Source organism: Camelus dromedarius, chromosome 24, assembly GCF_036321535.1.
Source record: "Camelus dromedarius isolate mCamDro1 chromosome 24, mCamDro1.pat, whole genome shotgun sequence".
Lineage (NCBI taxonomy): Eukaryota > Metazoa > Chordata > Mammalia > Artiodactyla > Camelidae > Camelus > Camelus dromedarius.
In genome coordinates this window covers 3,510,672-3,533,417 of record NC_087459.1, presented here as the reverse complement: position 1 = coordinate 3,533,417, position 22,746 = coordinate 3,510,672, and the positions used below count along the sequence as shown (strand labels likewise).

At 45.0% G+C, this 22,746-nt stretch overlaps 1 protein-coding gene across 2 annotated transcripts in view; it reads left to right on the top strand.

The window, feature by feature from the left end:
• The window catches only part of HAPSTR1 (HUWE1 associated protein modifying stress responses), a 29,829-nt gene extending 19,262 nt beyond the window's left edge, over positions 1 to 10,567 (top strand). Inside the window, exon 4 of one of the 2 annotated variants that reach the window (XM_064478197.1) lies at positions 10,214 to 10,567. In XM_064478197.1, coding sequence (XP_064334267.1) covers positions 10,214 to 10,440 — 227 coding nt within the window. In that variant the 3' untranslated portion in view covers positions 10,441 to 10,567. Of the gene's footprint in view, positions 1 to 3,064; positions 5,473 to 10,213 lie in introns of those variants that run through there. The other variant, XM_031433215.2, reaches the window with a different exon arrangement.
• Positions 10,568 to 22,746: the final 12,179 nt, after the last annotated feature.

Below are 22,746 nucleotides of genomic sequence, written 5' to 3'. Positions count from 1 at the left end.
TTGTGAAAAGTCTTTTGGGGGAAGATTAGTTAAACTTGGAAAATAATTTTCACTGCTGAGAGTAGGTAATAAATAGGTAATGTTGCACATTGTGATTTTGCTTTAGCTGTCAAACAAAGCCTGGAGTCATACACCCACGGGAAAGATTGTGGGTTTTCTGGAAGTTACTGGGGAATTTTCAAATTGACCAAATTGATGTTTAATCTCTCTTCTTTTTTATGGAGAATAGCAGTTGAAAAAATAGAAACATGTGCTTGAGGTGCCTCCTTACTTCTGATGGAGTGTTTTATGAGCCTTGAGTATTAAACATACAGCTCTGTGGCTCCTGCATTAACAGAAGAGGCATTGGGATGGAGTTATTTTTTGGTTTCTAATGATAAAGGGGATCCTGAGTTTAATTACTGAAGTGTGAAGTAGCCAGTGTACTGCCGAGGGCCCATATTTTGCAGCATAATTACCTTAAAACCTCCTATGAAACAAGCAGGAAAAGATTTCAGGGACGTGAACACCTTTCAGTAATGTGTAAAAAGGCTGTGAAGTTAGGAAAAAAAGAAGGTACAGCTCCCAGTCTTGGTGGAGAACTTGGTGGAAAACGACGACAAACCCAGCAATTTGGGAATAATTGATTTTTAACTTCATGGCAAAGACAGAAGTGAAGAGAGTCCCCTGGGTATGTTTCGTGGCATTGGAGAGGTGACTGAACATCAACTGCTTTGGAATTTGGTGAATTTCAGAGTGAGGGGTAGGACTTGGAAGCGTTCTGTTACGTGCCAGGCACTGTGTTAAGTTCACGAGATAGTGATGAAAAGACACTGTCTATAGGAAGAGGTGAATGGCTGTGCTGTGTGAAATCAGCCCAGGACAGTTCTTCCCTTCTTTCTTTCTTTTAATAAACTTCTGTGGGCTGGGGAGAAGCAATGCCGGCTCCTTTTTAAGATGTTAAGTTTGAGAGGTCCAACAGGCAGTTAGAGATAAGCATGGGTCCTGGAGCTCAGGAGAAATGTCTGCTCTGTGGTCTGGGTGTGGAAAGTGATGCCTGTGGGTAAGCTACGGGGTCCAGGCTTTCACTTGGGTGGAAAAGAAGCCTGCAAAGGCCCCTGAGGAAGGAGCTGGCAGGCTGGAGAACAGGAAGGAGCGGAGAGTGTCAAGCGGGAGGGAAGAGGAACCAGCAAGAGACTGAAAAGGAGAGGTAGGAGATCCAGGAAAGAAGTCCCCTGAGGGGAGGAGGTGCTGGCGGAACTAGGAGGCTCAGGCAGTGGGGAGCAGGGGTTGCGGGGTGCGTGCCGGGCCATTTGAAGGAACTGCAGATCATTTGATATTGGAAGTGCACGATTCAAATGTCATAGGATGGAAGTGAAGAGGGCGGAAGGGAGGGAGAGTGACTGATGAGAGGCGGGCTGGGATAGGATAAAACGAGTAGGAATTTAGATTCTGCATGAGTCTTGAGTCCCAGCTCTTGCTTACTAGCTCTGTGAACCTTGGGTGGCTGACTTAACCTTTTAACCTTGGCTTTTCATCTGCAAAATGGAGATAATACTGATGTCATAGGGTTATTTTGAGGATGAAATTAAAAAGTACTTAATACAGTGCCTGACACAAGAAGTACTCCAATATATTAGTGCTTTTATTATTCATTTTTTTAGGCCCTAGCTTTATAAAGGCTTAGAGCTGAAGTGGGATGTGACCAGATACCCTCTGGCCACCAGTGGGAAGGGAGGATGTGTCTTCTCCAGGGAGAGCAGTTTGGGGACTGGTTGGTTCCTAGAGTGGGGTGTTTGGAGCAGTTTAGAGAGAGAGGTTGCAGAGCATGATCAGTGTAGTGTATATGGGAGGTGGTTGAGGCCATGGGTTTGGAAGTGATCAGAGTATTTGTAGAGTGAGAACGTCAAAGGGAATTTTAATAGATTTGGTGTGGGAGGAAGCAGAGAATCCTTTTTGAACTTCATGTTCAAATTTTAATTACAGAGTAAATTAAAATGGGCCCCCACGAAACCAACCTCTAAGCTTCAAGAATCTAAGATGCAAGTCCTATTCTTTGGAAACATTCATTATACTAGGTCATATCAGTTTAGTCAATCGATAACAAGATCCCCGCTTGATGTTAGGCTAGCATAAGGGGGAAGGCATAAGGAAAATCCCCGGCAGTTAATGTCAGGTTATTAAATGCAGTGCTGTGGTTTGTTTCCTGGCCTCTCCTCATGCCTTTCACAGGTGACCCTGAGCAGTTAGAAGTGGAACATAGATTTGCCTCCTTTAACTGTTCAGGGATCTAAGGGATGAGTGTCCAGTTATGAGTGCTGGGTATATTCTGGATTTAGCAACTCAACCTGGAAAGCAAGGCAGCAGGACTTTTATACCACCCTTGCTCTCCCTCCTGAAGGATTAGAGATGATACTGAGTTAGGCTGCCCAAAGGGCTAATCTACCAAATACGGTCCAGACCGTGGGGTGGTCATACAGCCTGATTTGTCCAGGGCAAAATCACTTTGTATCTGATGTACCAGGATCATTTTTAATAATGACTCCTTTTCAGGCTCAATAGTGTACTGTTTTGGATGTTAAAGTACAAAGTCACCTTATCTGTAGGGATGTTAGAATAAGCCCACTCAGGCCTGGAAACGACTGCTTGCTCCCCTACGTGTGCACGCACACAGCAGAGGGATCTGTTGGAATGGTGACTTTGGATAACAAGTGTTCCCCTGTTTAGGGCAAGCACCTCCTGACCTCAGCTCTAAGTTTCATATAGGACACACCCAATAGCGTAGATGGCAGGATTTCACGGTGGATTTGTAGAACTAGCACAGTGCCTGCCACATAATAAGCTTTTAATAACGAGTAGTTACCCACAGTGTAAACATTGGTCATGTTACCAACGAAGCATCGTGTACGTCAAAGCCACAGGATTCATTTTTCCAGGGAAAAAAACCTGGCTGCTCCCTGGGACCCCCTTGCAAGGAAAATAGGCAGACATCCTTTGACGCTATGGCGACGTTGAAAGTAAAGTGGGTTGCTTTCAAGAGGGTTAAATAATCGAGCAACTCTAAAACCTTTTTTCTTCTTCCTAGGTCTTAGTGGTGCAATGGCTAGTATAAGCGTGCGTTCGAGTGCCCCAGGCTCTCCTACACATGTAAGCAGTGGATCGAATGCTAGTCGAAGGAGAAATGGACTCCATGATGTCGATTTGAACACTTTCATATCAGAAGAAATGGCACTCCACTTGGACAATGGTGGAACTAGAAAGCGTACCTCAGCCCAGTGTGGCGATGTCATTACAGACTCACCAACCCATAAACGCAACAGAATGATCTAAACTGCAGACATTTTCACACCCACCATGCTGCTTGAAAGCCACTTGATCCTCAACATATACTATTATTGCAAAGGAAACGTGAGGCCATCTTCCCTTGTTCACTGCTTAAGACAAGTGAATTCTATAGTGGTTGCCATAAAAGGAAGTTCTAGGTATTTACAGTAGATGCCTCTCGTACTATGGCTTTCTTAAAACTATAATCCTAGCAGAGGACATCAGATACCGTGTAGTCGTTAGCAAGATCATCATAGGCAAACATATATCCGTTTCAAGGCTAAAAGTGACCTTAACTGTATTTATTCTCAAAGGGAAAGGAAATATCAGATGTTTATTTGGTTATAGAATTTTTTTTTTTTGCAGGGGTGGGGGGTTCATTTCCTGCTGTGTTGAGTATTTTGCTTCAACAGTATTGCCAGGTTCCTAAAATTGTCTAAAACACACGATTTGGCTTCCTCGTCAAATCTCCAGGCTTCCATTTTTGCAGCCGCACTGTACCATGCACCTGGTTTCTCTACAGTAGCAGTGTGCAACTTCTAATTATTGGACTGTGCCCTTATTTTAGTTTTGAAAGCAGTTTCTAATTCTGGTGATTGTGTGATGTAATGAGGTGCTATGATGGTCATGCAATTAATACTTATTACTGAATCAATACACAGAACTTTATTGGATTCACTTTGTGTGTGTTAGTGCTCTAAAAATAGCAATATTATTAAATTGCCCCCAGATTAACCCTGTAGGCTTAAAAATTTTTATTTTTAAGACAAGTACTACTTCCCATGCAGGGAACTATCCTTACGGTAAATATAAACATGTAGACTGCGTTCAAGGTGACCTAAGGGAGAGAGGTCATGAACTTTGAGAACGGGCTTCCTTTTTGCTTCAGTAATAGTGAGAGGGAGATGGATGGTGGGAGGGTAGGTATTCTAGTCTTTCATATCCTGTTCTACACTTTTCATGAATGTCCTACCTTGTGCAGTTTCCGCTGGAATGGGTGGAAGGTAAAGGTCCTTTATCTGCTAATAATGTGATCACAACTTAAATAGCAAAACCCAACTCTCCAATCCCTCTCCTGTAAAGTGCAGTTTGGAATCTCATTCTGGAAAAGACGGAATCGCATGGAGGTTCTCTAGATGTTAGGTAGACCTAAATAAAAGTTCTCAATAGATTCCTCTTTTGAGTAAATATAAGACCTCTTGTAGCTACAATGTTTTAGAGCATGTTTCATCTTCATTTTTAATATCTTGAACTGAATGGTAGTCTTTTTTAGATGAAGAACTGATGTCAGCCTGCCAGGTACTGTAATTTATTCTATCATATTATATATATATCAAGTAGGACAGTGAAAATGTTTCCTTGCAAACTTGTAGTCCAGTATGAGCTACTTCCTGTTTTTATCCTTAAGACCATTGCAAATCAGTGTAAGGGTTTTTCCAGTAATTACTCACAGCACTTTGTTTGCAGTTTCTTCAGCCATTTAATAATCATTCTGTGAAGAAACTTTGCTAAGTTAACCATAATATTCATTGACCGGGTGGGGTGTGAATGGAATGTTAGAAATGTGCGAACTGAAGTTCTGTATTCACTATAGATACAGCCCTTATTTAAAAGAAGTCAACTCCATACTAAACCTAGGCACGAAAGTGAGGCATTTCTAAGTTTTTGCAAAAGTGGATCATTTCTCCTTTGGTTTGAATATGATAGCAGGAAGAATGATAGCAATCTGTCATTGTACTGAGATGGGTAAGCCTGTGTATTACGAATACTTTGAAGCTTCCCTCTGGAATATACCAAGAGTTATTTTTGTTTGTCTATCGTTGTAAATTTAGATTCTGGGATTTTGGTGGTGTGAAGCATTGCTCAGAAGTGGCCAGAGCTCCTCTTCCTAAAGGATCTTGAGACTGAGGAACACATACTTAGCCTCCCCTTTATGCCTTGGTTCTAGTTCCTCTTTCCAAGTTAAATAACGCTTTTTTTTTTTTTTTTTTTTTTTGGTGGTTGTTTTAGTTGGTGCTCTGAAGCTTAATCTCGATACCCTTTACTCTGGATTGTCAAATTTTGATAAAACATGTGCCATTTTCTTTGGTAAGAGAAAGCAGGTCTTCACGTCCGCCAGGACACAATTTATATATCTTACTGGCTCCATTAAACTTTTTAAAAACCTTAGCATTTGTTACTTTTTTCCACTGCATTTAATTCAAAATGCTCTTTGTCACCCAGTCGTAACTACTTCCCCCACCTCCATCTCATGGCTCTCACGTGCCACCTGAGCGCGGAATAACCCAAGACCTAGGAGTGGGAGGGGAGGCGGCTCCTCTTAGGAAGACTTAGTTCTGACTGCTGGATCCTTGCAGCCTTTCTTTGTGCCATTTTAGATGCAAAACAAGTCATGGAAGATTGCGTATTTGTGTGGTACTTTTTAAAATAACGGTTTTTTTCCCCCCAGTCTCTTGAGAACAGTGTAGGCTGGATTTTAAAACTGACCAGTTTACTTTGGGGGAACAGAACCTCTTTTCATCTTAAGCTAGATTCTCTGATTCTTTAGACATCATAGCTCATGAGTTCTGTTCCTGTCACCCTAACTTGGCATGAGTGGGTTGAGTTACCCTTATACTGCAGTGTTCTGAGCATGGCTGAAGCATTAAAAACTTAAGTATATAATGTTTAGTATTTTATAGAGCAAAATTTATGGAAAGCATTTGGCTGAATCTAAAGACCTGCAGTCAAATTCTTCAATGTGGTTTACCCAACTGGAGTAGTGGTACACACCTTAAATCATTCAATGAATAAATAATTTAAAAAAAAACAAAAAACTATGGGGCTTGTCTGCAGTTTTGTTTTGGTCATCACATTTGAATAACTGATACAATCAAATGAAGTTCAGGCTTAAAAGAAGTAGCCTAAAGGTTTTTCCTAAGTACTATTGGAACTCATTAAACTTGAGTCACTGTGGCTTTGGGTGGTAAGGTTGCTGCGCAGCAGTGAAAGCTGGGCTGACTTCCGGTGCAGTGAGGGGGTGGCCCAGGTCTGACCAAGAGGGTGAGCCAACTTCAGAGAGCAGTGGAGGTGCAAGATGCCAAGAGATGATTGGGAAATGGGGCCTTCAGCTGGGGACACGGCAGCACAGTTAGTTTCAGAAAATTACCAGGAGTGAATCATTGAATTTTTGGCACGATTATTACCTGAATTTTTTGAGAGGTTTAGTGACTATGTTAGCATTTTATCTCGTGTAACTTGCTACAGCTTGCCACTTCGTCCAGTAGGTTAATGATTAGGAGTCTAGGTATGGGGTTGGGAATCCTTCAGACATACATTCTGGACTCTTGGACTAGAGTGACTTGAAAGGTTGTCAGAAGAATCCCTTGTTTATCTTAAAAGAAACGTAAGATTAATATATTTAACTAAACTTAGGAGGTTATTCCAATCAGGTGTTTTAATAGTATCTGCTCCCTCCTCCAAAAGCTGTTTTGACTCTGATGAGTTCAGATGGCCTGACCTCATAAGTCTAGTTTCCAAACTCCCCACTGGAACGTTTGAGGTGTTGATGTTTTAATGGGACAGTTACTTTGGCTGTCACTCTGTGTGTTGTGCTGATGCATTTGACCGGGTTTTGCTTCCTGTGTTGGACCTGCATGTTCTCTGTGGAGTTCAGCACATGCTCACCTGTGACACGAGAGAGTTTTGAGAGTCCAAAACAAATGTGGCCCTCAGCAAAGCTGGGAAGTTACATTGATGCTATTCCAAACTTTTTTTTTATCTATCTGTCTGTCTATCTATCTATCTATATTTTTTTATTCCAAACTTCTGATGGCCCCTCATTTTACTTGTATTGAGTTAATATTTAAAAAAAACCAAAACCTTGAAGACCGCAAAAATCCAGCCACACAGTAGCTTACAGTATATGCCGATCTTTCTACTTACAGTTTCCATCAGCATGGTTATGAGTGCCTTTTCCCCTACATCTTAGTCACTGTTGGAGATCTGTACTTCTTGCAGACAGGAATGATCTTAAGATTTTCATTTGCCTTTTGACCCCTTGTATGAAGGAAGAATCTTTGCTTGAAATCATGTGGATCTGAATGCTGACTTCACTTACTAGGTGTGGGAATCTGGCTAAGTTTGCCTCTCTGGGCTCAGTTGCATCATATGTGAAATAGCAAAAAGTTATGCGGAGCTTAATGACTTGGATCCCACGGATACGTTTACATCTACGTTTATAATCTGCCTCCCATCAGTGAAGCCCTTGAGACAAATATCAAGGTATGTCCCTGGAATGTGGCTGACTGTTTTTGTTTGTTTGGTTTTGTTTTTTGTTTTTGTTGTTGTTTTTATTTTTTGTTTTTGTTGAATGTACCACTGAAAAAATTAACATATGCGTTTTTGTAAAGAAATTAAAATGTCAGACATTAGCATTAAGGGCCTTTCAACTTGCCCTCCTCCTTCACCAGTCCCCAAAGGTAAAAACTGAATAGTTTTGGAGAGTAACCTTCCAAACAGTTTTCTGTATAAGTCCTACATGTATGTAGCCATTAAAATATGCTGGTTGATTGGCTGTGCAGGAGTTCGTGTTGAATAATACATTTTAGTGATGTAAGAGACTGGAATGTGGAAGATCCAGTCTGGAAAATGGACTGATTTCACCATGTCCTGGGACAGTTTGAAACCAGAGATAGGTACCAAGCACAAGGTGAAGCTTGTGGTCTGTGAAATGATTTGTTTTTAGGGCAAAAGCTTGTCTACATGTTTGTGAGATCCTGTTTTCCAAAATGAAGGTGAATGTCTACCAAGGATGCCACAGATCAGCAAGTACAGATGACTCCCCCCGCCACCTTTATGAGTCCTTGGCCCTCAGGTTGGGGAGCCAGGCCTTCAGAACCCAAGGTGGGGGGCGCTTTTGGGCTGGTGTGTTTGCTGTGTGTCCAGTGCCACAACCCAGTAGGGCTGTGGCAGTCCTTTGTTGCAGATCTGGTGGGTGTATGCTCTGAGCTGCCTAAGTGTTTCGGGCTCTGGTCATTCACGGAGTTGCCTTTTGAGAACTCCGGGAGTCCTAGGCTTTATCCAGCTGCAGCGATGAGGAGGGAACAATTGTGCAGCAGACTGAAAGAAGCGTTTGGGGGCACTGGGGCAGCCTGCCACCAATGGTTTCTCTGGGCTGCTTTCTGCACCTGGGGGCCCAGGGGACTCATAATCCAGTTGTTCTTCGCGAATCCACCAAGGTATGTGCCACTGTACCTTTACGATTTGAGGAAAGATTCTCAGACCACTGGTATCTATTCCTTAGGGGTGATGGTGGTGCTGGGCTGAAATTCCTTGAGGGGAGTGGGGAACACTTACCAAACCATGGTGGAGATTGATTGCTTTCCCCCCCCATCTCTTCTCCTACAATGAATCTCATGGCCACAAAAGCAGAGTTGATTTCAGGGTGTATCTAGAAATTTGAAACCACCACGAAGTTCTGATTTTCTGTTTGAGGCTTCTTAGGTTAACATAAATGTCTGTAGAACTGTGTTTGCTTACACAATTATATTTGGTACGTTAAGGCTTGTCTTCCGCCCATCTCAAGCGTTTCGGACTGTGATCCACCGTAAGAAATACCTTTCCCATCAAGACCTAGTGTGGACACACACACATATACACATCCCCATCCACAACTTAAGCAAGTTGTAGAGAATTCTTAATCTCTCTGTGTGTGATGCACTCCACTTCATGGTTTCTGGCTAGTTTTCGAAACAGTATACTGTATGTGAACTACTACATTGATTTCACAGCCAGTTTGGAAACTGGGCTCCGTCGACATCAGTATCCGGCACCAAGCGTGGGAACTTGGACATTTTTTGAATGAGTATATAAAAGGTGACTTCGGGAAGTTTTCTAGGTTTTTCACAAGAAGTCCCTATTTTTCCTTGTGGGCCTTCACAGTCTGTCAAGAACCAGGGTATGGTGGTTAGAGCAGGATGTGGTCAGTGAGGTGAGCCTTGCCTCAGGTCCCTGGGGAGGTGAAGATGCCTAGGACAACAGCTGGCCCGTGGTAAACACGCACGCTAGCCGTTAAATACGGTCACCACTGTCGTCTGGCTGGCTGGATAAAATCCCTTTCTCTGAGTGTGAGACGGATTTCTCGTGGGTTCTATACTCGCCTCCAGCCAGTTTCCCCATTTCTTTTCTTCCCTTCAATTCTGTGGTTCTTAAGCTGCCTGCACATTAGAATCAGCCATGGTCAGACTGTACCCCAGACAAACTGGATGGGACTCTTTGGAGTGGGACACTGGTGCAAGCACTTTTGAAGCTCCTCTGGTGAGAACCACTGTCCAAGGACTTCTGGTGCCTTCTGTGGAGAATGCAGAGGGGAATTGCATTGCTTTGGCCCTTTGCAGATTGCTTACTGGGCAGGTGACCAATGGCATTGGGCTTCTCAGAGACAGCTGTCAGAGGATTCTGCCCCTCCCCTCTGCTGCCTGCCTAGCCACCTTCAGTCCTTCAGGCTTTGAGGAAGTCTGGACATGACCAGTGCATTCCTCTGGGGCAGGCTGTCTCACTGGGCTGGGCAGGAGGAAGTTTGCACCTACAAATCCCCGGGGTGCAGTGAATCATGGCCAAGAGTGACTCAGGAGATGGCTCTCCTGCACCTGGTTGGTCTGTGTCACCTTGGGAGAGGCTTAAAAATACAGATTCCTGGACTCCCCACCTACGTACACTGAATTCAAAGGTCTAGGGTGGGGACAGGGTTTCTGTTTTTAAAGGAAGGGAAATTAAAGAATAAAATGAGTGAATCCTAAGTCCTACTACCTGATTACCTCTTTACATTTTTAAAATTACATTGATAATTGCACTTGGGAAAACAGTACACAAAGGTTCAAGGCGAAAAGTCTCCCTGAGCTGTCTCCTCCGGATGTCTTTGTGTGTATAGGTGGGCCTGGAGTTGTGCGGCCTCCTGCAGCTGTGAGGGAAGCTGGGCCAAGTACGGGGCTGATGGACACAGCAGAAGACAAGGCCCTGGAGCACGGCAGCCGCTGCATTAACTCAGCTTGGAATCCTGTTACAAGGAGCAGCTCCCCATTCCAGAAAATCAGGATGGGGTGCATGCCACCCACACCCTGCCAGGCCCCAAGTCTCCCCACCTCATCAAGATACTGAGTACACTTTAAAAAGAGTTGCTGTACGTGGACTTAAAATATATGTATTCCTGAAAAACTCTAAAAAATCACATGCATTCTAAACTGCACTTCTGTTTTTAGTTAAAATAGATTGGACCTCTTACCTACCAGCCTGTGCAGATCTGTGCCTTGTGTGAGTAATGAATATTGTAATGAGAAAGGGTAGAGGTAACTGAGTGCTAGAGCTGCAGGTACGTCTGCTCCCTTTCCCCCATGATGAGAGTGAAACCTGGGTGTCTGGCTTAGTGGCCACTGCCCTGTGCCGGTCAGGCGCACAGCCGGCTCCTGTGGGGCCCTCAGGGCTGGGCTGGCCTCTCTGCTCGGAGGTCGTGGATCCTTGTGGTTACAGTCACCCGCCCTCCTGGGCCAGCTTTAACCACTGTGCCTCGGTTTCCCCTTCTGTGAAGAGGGGTGTTTGTGAGGATAAAATGGGGTGATGCCTTCCACGGAAGGGGAACCAGGCTCACGGTGAGCGCCGACTTCTTAATCCTGCCGATGGGTTTGCAAAGGAGCAATCTCTTCATATCATGATGGGGAGCTGAAGCCGCAGTCCTGAGGCTGGTAAGTGGTGACGCGGGGTGGCAGTGTCCCCAGGCCCGCGGAGGGGGGCGCTGAGGTCGGCAGGGAGCGTCACGGGAACGGCTGCGGTGATGGCACAGACCCATCCCAAAGGGAAGGAACGGTCTCTTCCCAGCGGCTCATGGCCTCAACCTTAACCCACGCACAGCCCAAGCGCAGCCCGTGGGCTTCGCAGAGCTGCCTGGGACCTGACACCCGGGAGACGAAGCTGTCCAAGGAAATCCAATTTTAAGTCGGTTTGTTTGCTTCCTCTGGCGGCTGCTGGCGGCCCCCGTGCAATGGGCTTCCCTCCAGCTGCAGAAGCCTTTCTGACAGATGTCGGGCAGGGTAGCAGGAGCCTTTCTGACAGATGTCATGTCTGGGCAGGGTAGCGGGCCAGCGGGGTCGCCCGGGTCACTTCCGGGAATTGCTGATTGACACCGCCGCACGGGCTCCCCGCCCACTAGGTGTGCGGAGGCTGGAAGGCGGAGGGAGTTATTTCCAGACCTTGGTCACCGACCTGGCCCTTCCTGAGGCTGGGGAGGACCCGGGGCCTGCGGCTGGTCGGCTGTCACCCCAGCTGGTGTCCTCAGCGGGTGCTTTCCCTTCCTGGGCATGACCTAGCAGAGTCCGAGGGCCACCCCACTGGAACCTTCCCCAGAGGCCTCTCCTTGTGAACATTTGTTTTAAATTACAAATACTGGAGTTCTTTTGATTTCTGTCTCCCCTGGGATGACCTCTTGCCCACTTTTGAGCAGGCTGTCCCTTTATTCTTTGGCTCCTCTTCTGTGTCATCTCATGGTCCCTCCCCTCCCCCATCATTCTCTCTGCCCCTTTTTCTCATCTTGTAGTGGTTTTATTTACTGGCTTACCACTGCTTTGAATCTGCCCTTCCTGGAGACCATGTGTGTTCATTCTTACCTGCCACACAGTACCTGTCACAGAGTAGACATCCGGTAAATGCCTGTTGAAGGAATGAGAGGATCCCCTTTAGATGAGAAGAGAGAGGCACTGAAAGGTTAACGGGATGGCCAAACCAGGGTGTGAACCCAATCTGTCTGCTTTGGCCCTATCCGGATGGCACTTGTGACCATTCCTTGTTGAGCTGGAGCTTGGGTTCAAATTCAAAGGGACTGGGACCCTGCGCAGGTTATCCAAGCCCAGTTTCCTCATGTAAGGTAGAGATGACACTGGTTAACTGCCTCCTGGGGTTGTGAGCGTATAGTTCAGCTGGCTCTTACTGTGTGTGCAACAACCTCTTGTTTTGGGGGCCTCGCCAGGGGCTGAAAGATGCCTGCCGGTGTGACATGCTTGACCTGGTCAACTCGATGAACTTGGATTGGGTTTGAGAACCTCCCTCAGTCGCACACCATTCAGCGATGCAAGCAGATGCTGAAATCTTGTTCCCCCACCCACGGAGCCATGTACCCCACAGAGGCCTGACCCCCACCGGCGGACCTGGGGTTGGCCTCGAGCATCCCCCTAAGCCTGGGAGCCCTGTGTTCTCCTGCAGCAGCAACTCACTTCCTGTTTGGACCTGGAATTTGGAAGACAGAAACAACGCAGAGCAGAGCAGAGTCAGCTCGAAGTAAACGGCTGGTCCTGCCCCCCGGAGCCTTAAAGGGACAGTCCTCCTAGGGCAGGGCTTGTCCTGGGGATGCTTGGTGGTGAGTGGGATGCTGAAGAATGGGCCCAGAGATCCTGGAGTCAGGATTTGAGCCCAGGGACTCTGCCATCCGATCCCGCAGTCCCCGCAGTCCTCTTTCCCCGCAAGGATCCCCTTCCACCCCGTCTTACTCTCCACCCCCAGTGCTCAATCCAGTTGCTGGGCCACTTTGGAAGGACATGTGCTGCCAGGACCTCACTCCCTGATCTTGTTGAACTCGCTGCTTGGTCTGGGTCTTCATTGTCAAATGGTAACAGTACCCTAGGCTGACTGTGAGAACACCATGAATCCTGTTTGTTGGGGGTGGTATGGATGCTCATGGGGTCAGCTCCCTGAGTGAGGCTGGCATCTCTAGGACGAAGGTGAATTGCAGAGCTGACAACCATTACAGGAAGCTTAAGTTCAACACATGCTGTTGGCCCAACTGAGCACCCTCTGTGTATGGGGCTGGCTTTGGCCTCTGTGAGTCAGGGTGCCTGGGAGAATGGATGGATACCTTTCCAGGCTCCTTCAGGAACAGCTGACCAGCCTTCTGGGCCTCACTATGCCCACCTCTAAAATGGGCCCTTTCACCAGTCCTAGATTTGAGGTCCTGGCTTAGGATACTCAGGAATCTATGAATGGTAACTTGCAGTTACTTATTCTCAGGATTTAGTCCCTGCTCCTCATCTCCCAACTCCCTCCCATTTCCGGATTGTACCAGACTGGGTTCTGGTGGTGCCTCAGGTCTGCCCTCCCAGGGCTTTGCCTCAGAAGTCCTTCCTAGGTCCCAGTTGTGGCTGTAATCCTTCTCTCAGTCTTTGGCAGGAGACAAACCCATGGCTGTGGGCAGAGCAAGCCTGCGGGAGGGTGGGGCCAAAACAAACAGGAAGTCCGCCAGTCCTGCAGGAATTTGTGTTATGCCCACAGGGAGATGAAAGGCCAGTTGTGCTGATAACCCCTTTTCTCCACCCTCTCTCGGTTGCTCCGCATGCATATCCCACCACAAGCTTACAGCAACCTCAGAGGTATGTGTATGTGCCTATTTTGCCGATGGAGAAGCTGCTGCTCAGAGAGGTTGAGTGACTTGTCTGAGGATGCCCAGCTGGGACTCAAACTTGGAATTTTATCTCTCTAAAGTTTAGATAGTCTCCTGTGTGACTTTCCTTACTCGATCAAGGCACAATCTTTGTTTATGTGGAACTTGTGACTCAGTGAGGAGTGTGACATTCGGGATCATTTTATGTGTTTAACTTTGCTATTCATTCATTCCAATTGAATGGTGATGTTTTGTGGTCACAGCATAAAAGGAGAGAATAGCTTCTTTTCCACTCAATCATGCCTTTCCTTTAGTATAAAAATGGAATTCTTTATTAGAATAGCTGGCACACTATTTAAAGAAATAGAACAACACAGAGGACTAAAAAAAGTAATGCCAGTGTACGGTCTTTGGACACGGGGCCGGTGTACAGTCTTTGGACACGGCTGGATTTGAATATCCTGGCTCCATCACTGGTGAGTTGTGTGCCCTTGAGCAAACCCATGTAACGGCTCTGTGACTCAGTTTCCTCATCTAAAATGTGGATATAGTTTTTACTTCAAGTTGTTATCAAGCTTAAATGAATTTAATGACTTAGTATTTATAAAGTCTTAGCATAGCATTTCCCATTTAGTAAGCACTATCTTAAGTATTTATTTAATATGATAAATGGATAAATATAATATGGAAAGGTCCTCAGCGACAATAAAGCTAATAGCCCCCTTGGTCCTTCAACCCCCTGGGGCAATGCTTGTCTTGGGCATTCCTGGTGGTGAGTGGGGTGCTGATGAATTGGCCCAGCGACCATGGAGTTGGGATTAGAGCCCAGGGGGTCTGCCACAAGACCCCACAGTCCTCCTCTTTTTCCCTAAGAATCCCCCCACCCCCTCCTACTTTTATCACAGAGGCAAACTCTGACATCGCTTTTGTGGTTATCTTTCTGGATCAGGAGTCAGCAAACTATGGCCTGAGGCCAGATTCAGCCCACTGCCTGGTTTTGTGAATAAAGTTTCATTTACACTCGTCTGTTTACATATGGTCTAGGACTGCATTAGCTACAGTGGCAGAGGTGAATAATTGTGACCTCGTGGTTCACAGAGCCCACAATATTTCCTCTCTGGTCCTTTACAGAAAGCTGGCCTCTGCTCTAGACTATTTCCTATAATTAAAACAATAATAAATTGAGTTGTACTGTAGGGACTTGTTTAGCTGTTTGCTTTTCCTCACTTCACGTTAAATCAAGAATCTCTTTCCTTCTCTGTACGTGAGGACCAGCCTACTGCTAGTATCTCAGAGCTTGGCCGTCCCATAATTTATTAGCCTATCTTGGTGATGTCATTTCATTTATTTCCCTGCAGTCGATTGTACAAAGTGTTGCAGTGAACATCTTTTGTGCTTATGTATGAGATTTCTAGATACCAAGAAGTAGAAATTCTGGGTCAAAGCGTACATATATTTAAGTTTGATAGAGACTATCAAATCATCTTCCCGAAAGGCCAGTTTATACTACCTCCAGCAAGGTCTGCGAGCACCCATCTCCCCACACCCTCTCCACACGTGAGTGTTGATTTGTTCCAGATGAACTTAGAATAAAAGTCCAAAGGGATTTTTGGAAATGGGTCAGAAGTATTTAAGCACAGCTGAAAGAATTCATAGCTGAGATTAGCTAACGAAGTTTTGAAGTAAAAGATAGAATTTAAAACTTATAGAATGGTAATAATCAAAAGTTAGGTGTTGGCACAAACAGTGAAACAGGATAGATACTCCAGAAAATACCTGGTATTCCATCAGAAGATGGCACAAAATGACAGGGAAGAGATGGGTTAGTCAACAAGTGGTGTCAGGGAAAATTGAGTATTTGGGGGAAAAAATGTTAGAGCATCAACTCATGCTCCCAGATACATTGAGAGATTAGTTAAATGTAAAGCATAAACAGTTAAAAAGTGGAAGAAAATATATGTGAATATTTAACCGTATAAGCACAAAGAAATGGACAATTTTTTTAAAACAAAAGATTATGAGCATAAATTTAACCTTTTGTTCATCACCAATAGAAACAAAATTGAAAGGAAAATAGGACAATGACAAGTGGGGGGAGGAGGATATGAACAGAGAATTCAGAAACAGAAATACAAATGGCCAATCAATATTTGATTAAAAAGTTCAACCTGACTTGGTGAAATTCCGATTTTAAAAAGAGGTGCTGTGTTTTGAATACAGTTTGGAAAAGGTAAGTGGATACGACTCAGCGCTGGGGTGTCCGGGATGCTGTGCCTTCACGTGTGCTACGCCTGAAAGGGCAAATTTACAATATTCCAAAAAACAAGTTGGCTGTATATATCAGGATCTTTAAAAACAGGTCCTAGCTTTTGATCCTATTCCATTTCCAAACATTAATCCCAAGAAGGGAATAATCAGAGTTGTGGAAACTGCTTCTTTTTGTTTGTTTGTACTCTTTTTCTTCAATGTGTATATATATATTTTTATTGAAGTCTAGTCAGTTTACAATGTTGTGTCAATTTCTGGTGTACAGCACACTGCTTCAGTCATATGTGAACGTACATATCTTTGTTTTCGTATTCTTTTTCACCGTAGGTTTCAACAAGATATTGAATATAGTTCTGGAAACTGCTTCTTATGCGACCATATAAAGTGTAATATTTGGGATAGATGACACAGAGAAATAACATAAAAACCTAATAATAGGGGACTGATTGGACGCATCTTATTAGTTTCATTAGGTAGGAAATTATGAAGCCTTTATAAAGCATGCCCTTGAAGACTTTCAAGAAATGGGGAAATGCTTATAACAGGAAATACACGCAGCATGATCTTAATTTGGCTAGAACAGTGCCAGGCAGCTAGTTTTCAATAAATGTGCTACTATCATTCTTGATAATGCCAAGCCTCAAATAAATGTTCCTTCATCCATTGCTCACCTGATGCCTATCTGAGTGTTGGGGCTCCCTGCCTGGCCCGCTCCGTGTTAGCCAATGGGGAAGGTGGTGGGCGTGGTGGCCCGGGCTCCTCCTTAGGTCTGGGCGGGTCCCTGGACCTTCCACCGTCTCTGTTCCTGGCTGAGCACTGCCATCTAGAGGCTCTTGGCCCACAGGGCAGCTGTCCCTTGCAACCTCTCCCCTGACACTGGGCTCCAGCCCCAGGGCTGGAGAGGGCCCTGTCATCCTGCACCCGCCCCCTGGGAGGCTGCTTGTTTTCTGGAATCTCCTGAGAACAATGCTAGAAAGACCCTTCAAGATGCATTATGTCAAGACAGGGATCAAGGAAGCCTTTGGGGCCGTGTTTCTTAAAATGTGGTCCTTGAACCTGCGTAGGTGTCAGCTACTGGGAGACTTAATAATAAAGATCCAGGGCCCATCCCAACCTTGCTGGGGGTGAGGGGTGCTGAATATCACTGAGAAGTCATCACTCGCCCAAGATGATCTATCTAGGCTTTTTCCTATGCTATCTTCTGGGCGTTTTATACTTTACATTTAGGTGTGATCCATTTTGAGTAAATTTCTGTGAAGGGTGTAAGATGCTGCAGTCATAGCCACAGTGAGCACTGGAGAGGGAGAATGCGGACCTGCTCGCCAACCCTCTGGGGCATGAGGGGGCTGGCTCCTCTGGAGGAGGAAATCTCATTTTTGTTAGTCGCAGGGATAGCTGCACTTTAAAAATATCTATTTGAGAAAATAAAAGTGTAAAAAAGTAAAATTCTAAATGCACCATTTTGTAGCATTTCTTCTGAGCAACATAGAAGAGTTAATAACTCATATCTTACCATTGCCAGATGCATGTGAAACAATGTCACAAAATAGGATTTTGCAAATCCTAGCTCATCACTTATTAATGCTGTGACCTTGGTCAAGTTAATAACTTCCAAGTTTTCTCATCTGTGAAAGAGGATTGACGATGGAATCTTAACTGTGGCAAAGACTGCTCCTTTTCCCCCAAGATTCTTTCTCTCTGGATTTTAGCTGGGGCTGCGCCAAATGAAGGCTACATTTCCCAGCTTCCTTTGCAGCTATGTGTAGCCACGTGACCAAGTTCTGGCCAATAGGGTGTAGATAAAAGTGGTGTAGGGAAACTGCTGGGAGGGGGTGTTCCCTTTCCCTCTTTCTCTCTTTTCCTCTTTCCCTGAGCTGGATTGCAGGCTTAATGGCTGGAGATGGAGCAGCCATCTGGAACACGAAATCATTTTAGGAACGGAGAAGGGAGGGCATGCCCTCCTGGAGCTGCTACACAAGCCCTGGACCACTTCCTATCAGATTTTTTTTGTTACAGAAAAGTGAACTTCTGTCTTAATTAGGCAACTCTCATTTTGGGTCTCTGTTGCTTATACCTGAACTTGGTCCTAATAAATGCAAGACCTCAGATTTCTTGGAAAGATTAGATGAGATGCTATGTACAACTTGCCTCTCACAGTAGCTGGCACATTATAAACACTCAGCAAATGTTAGCTTCTTATTGTAGCTTCTCTAGTGTCTAATTGTAGCTGTCCTTCATTCACAGTGAGAGCTCTAGAGGGCAGTCTTTCCGGAAAGAATAATGATCAAGATTTTGTTGGTCCTAAACAATTACAAAAGAGAAAACATTATCACCATGAACAATACATTCGACTAGAAATGATTTCTTCTGAGCTCTTCCATTCTTCTGTTTACTAATTTTAGCTGACAAAGCTCAGCCTTACGAATTTGCACGGTATTTTAACTGGAAGACAAGTCATACATTTTTTAAAATAGCTGTGTTTACAAACACATAGCTCAACTGTCCCACATTTGAAACCCAGCCTTTCAAAACAATTTAGGTGCATTCTTCTCCTTGGCTTTCTCTGGTTTAGAAAACATGTTGGAATGTTTTCCAGGAATTAATGGCCCCAGTCCAACGTTGTGCTTTTGTAACCTATGGATGGTCTATTTATCAAATATTCAATGATATCTACTGTGTCCCGTTAACATTTGTTTGACTCGACTGAGTTTCTAAAAAGATCCCATTTAGCTCTGCAAAATATTTGATCTGATTCTGCAAAATATTGCCTGTCTTTAGAATGCGAACCTTGATTCCTAAAGAATTCCAAGGGGAAAAGAGCAAGGAGAATAAAACTGAAGAAGGAACATTTGTTTCAAGATTTGTTATCGATGGATGAAAGGAAAGAGAAGAAAAAGATCAATCTGGTTACTCTTTAATGTTTAAAAATTAACGATATTAACAACACTTGCAGAGACGATAAAGCCTGTTATTACTCTATAGTGATATAATTAGGAAAACAGTAAGTCTAATATTTTTATTATGGCATAAAGCAGTATTTTGTATGTTAATTCAATTTTACAGAAAGAGAAAATATTTCATATAGAACTGTAGAAAAACTGCTAAATAGACAGCTTCACTTTAAAAATCGGTTGTGTTTTAAAAACTCATCAATTGTTTGTTAGGTAAATTAGAAAATATTTTCTCTGTAGAAAATAGTAAAATGATACCATTTCCCAAGCTGGCCCAACAGGCCCATTTAAACTGGATAGTAGCTGAATTAGATACTTATAAATATAGTTTGAATTCTGAGGTCCAGGAGAAACTTCAGCTTCATTTATTGAGATAACCATGCTTTTCTTAAAACTAAGTTGTACGAAGTGGAATTCCTCTTAGTCTTCCCTCTTACTCTTGTGTTTCGTCTGATTATTTTTCTTTAGGTCAACCAATCCATAGCAAGGTTTTAGCTGCCCAGCTCAACCCACAGCATCCACTCTCCTCAAGGAAGTTCCCACAAATGTGTGGCCGGCCACGGCGAGCACCCAGCTCTCTCTGACTTTCCATACACCACATCTCGTCTCCCTAGAGTGCAGCATTTACCCACATGAAAGGGGACTGAAAACTGCCAGGAGTCTTATAAAATCTTTAATGTGGAAAAATTTTTTTAAATTTAGTTTTTAATTTTTTAAATTAAAGTATAGTCAGTTTACAATGTTGTGTCAATTTCTGGTGTACAGCATAGTTTCTGTCATACATGCACATATATATATATTTGTTTTCATATTTTTCATTATAGGTTATTATAAGATACCAAATGTTTTCCCCTGTGCTATACAGAAGAAACTTGTCATTTATTTATTTCATATATAGTAGTGTGTATCTGCAAATCCCAAACTCCTAATTTACCCTTCCCCTCCCCCTCTCCTCTCTGGTGACCATAAGTTTGTTTTCTATGTCTGCGAGTTTGCTTCTGTTTTGTAAATAAGTTCATTTGTGTCATTTTGTTTTAGATTCCACAGAGAAATGGTATTATATGGTATTTTTCTTTTTTTTTTTTTCTGGCTTTAATATGGGAATCTTTGAAGGATCTTTGAACGAGTCCAGATGGCCCCCTTTCTAGGCAAGCAAGCCCAGGGCAAGGAACCCACCCAAAGTCCTTGGACCCGGGGACAGAACAGGACACTGGGGAAAGGCTTTGCCTAGGAGGCCCCACAGCCATGTGGTTGCGAAGGAAAACCTCGGGCCTCCTGCCCAAGCTGGAATCCATCTCCTGGAACTCTTGAGCAGGTCACATGACCTCACTGAGCCTCAGTGTCCTCACCTGTAAAGCAGTGCTATGAATGGTACTCATCGTGAGGGTCAGAAGAAGGGCTGTGTACAGGGTGATCAGCACTGTGCCTGGCTCTCGGCGACCGTCCATCTCAGGGTTAGCCAGCTGTCCGTCCATCTCAGGGCCATTCCTCCAAGGGTCACTGTGATCCTTGTCCTTCATAGAGACTTGGCTTGTAGTCAGAATCCTGGTTCACTTCTCGGATGTGTGATCTCTGGTGACCAATGGGCTTCAGGTCCCTGAGTTTCTGTCTCGCCATCTTTAAATGGGGTGAATGATATTCCTGATCACAGAGGGTCATTGTGAGGCTTAGAGACCATTTATTCATTCAGCAAATATTTATCTCTACTGCAGGAGTCTATCTAGAGATAAACACTAAACGAATGAGGGAATTTTTAGCAAGTTGGAAGCAGGTAAGTGCTACAAGGAGAAACAAAGCAGAGAATGGGAATGAAGTGGAAAGGGAAAGAGAGGGGGTGGCAATTTTTAAAGACCTGAAGGGGAGGAGGGAGTGAGCCACGAAGGCACAGGATGAGCAAAAGGCCCTGGGGCAGGAGGGTGACTGGTGGGTTTGAGGGATGAGATGGAAACCAGTGTGGCTGGAGCCAAGCAGGGGAGCAGAGAGAGGAGGAAGTGAAGGCAGAGAGGAATGGAGGCTGCTGGAAGGAACTTGGACTTACAAAGAGGTCAAGTTTAGCCATTGTAAACATTCCACACATATTTTTGGGGCTCTGCCTTGTCCCGGGAACCATCTGGGTTTTGGGACAGCTCAGGCTTTGAAGAGCTCAGCCCTGCCCTTGAGGGACACTGGAGGTTTGCAGAGGGGCCAGATGTGGGGAGTCTTTGGGGTGTATCTGGGTCTGCGTTTGAGACCAGAAACCAGTGCTCTGAAAGCCTTTGGAAGCAATTACACTCTTTTTGTTTGTTTGTTTGTTTTTGTGGGGGAGGTAAGTAGGTTTATTTATTTTTAGGGGAGGCCCTGGGGATTGAACCCAGGTCCTTGTGCAAGCTAAGCATGCACTCTACCACTTGAGCTATACCTTCCCCTCCGCAAATACACTCTTGCAACCTCTAGTGGCTTATTTATTAGAAATGACTTAAAATTCATTTTCCTAGGGGTGATTGAAGCCCGCTGTGCACCTGGGTCTCTTTATCTCCTGTGCCCACTGGTGGCTGAATTTAGTTCTTTTGCCTTCTCCTGCATCGCTACAGGCAGAACTCTGCCAGCCTTTGGGAGAGATACAGATAATATATTCTTCTGAAGAGCAGACTTTTTTTTTTAATTATTATTCAAATCTTTCAAATGTTAGCCTATTGAATTTGGAACTTGAATCAGATGGGGCTTTTGGATCAAGTTCTTTTCCTCCCCACATCCCTCCCCCATCCCTCCTCTCCCCATCCCTTCTTCTCCAATCCCTCCTCCCCCACTGGCAAGTTCCTTCCTAGTTTTGTTCTCCCCAAATAATGCCTGTTTCTGTGTCTGTGTCTCACTGTTTCTGTATTCTCTCTCTTTATCTCTGTCTTGACTCCAGCAATATTGACATTTGGGGCTGGGTACTTCTATGTTGTGGGGCTGGGGCTGCCCTGGGTGCTGTGGAATGTCCAGCAGCATCCTTATCCTCTACCTAGTAGCACCCCCTCCCCAGTGGTGATGACACAGAATGTCTCCAGACACTGCCAGCTGTCCTCTGGGGGACACAGTTCCCTGGAGAACCACTGGTCTGTCCCCTTCATCTCTCTCTCTTTCATTGGCTCTCTCTCTCTGTCTCTGGCCAACAGGAGCCAATAATCAGGGCTGAGCTGTCCCCAGGGCTGGGAAGCCAGGCTTTGTCCCATCACCTTGCACGTCTGGCCTCTACTCTGCCTCCTTCTCAGCTTCCATGGGGTGGAGCCACGAGCTGGCAAAAGAGTGGGAATGAGGCCGAGAAGAACATTGCCTGGTTCTGCTCCTGGGTCTCGGAGCCCCTGAAGGGTCACAGGGTGGGGGTGGGACTTGTTACGTCTGGAGATTCCTGGGCTTAAGTCCAGCCTCTCATTGAGACCCATTCTTTTGGGCTTTGGATAAACACCAGTAAGGGTGGCCTATGACCAGTGTCCTGGTCCAAAAGTTGCCTCAGCCGTTGAGTAACTACTGCATATCATGAGCCTTCCCGGCTCTCACTGGAACCTGAATTTGTGAACAAATTAAGTGCCAAGAGTCTGCTGAATTCCCTGTGGCCTGGACTCTGGCCAAGAGGGCTGATGTTACTGGGGTTAGCCACATGTAAATTCTAAGCTATCTTGCGAACCACGCTGCCTGGGAAACCCAAGCGTGGACCCGCTCCCTGACCTGGACGTGCATTTCCATAGCACATTACCGCCCACTCCCTCGATCGCCACGTTTGGCCCTGACTCCCTTCCCCAGCTGAGCCATGGAGTGGCTGCTCTGGCTAGACCCCACTGCCATGGTCCCGGTGGGAGGGGGCCA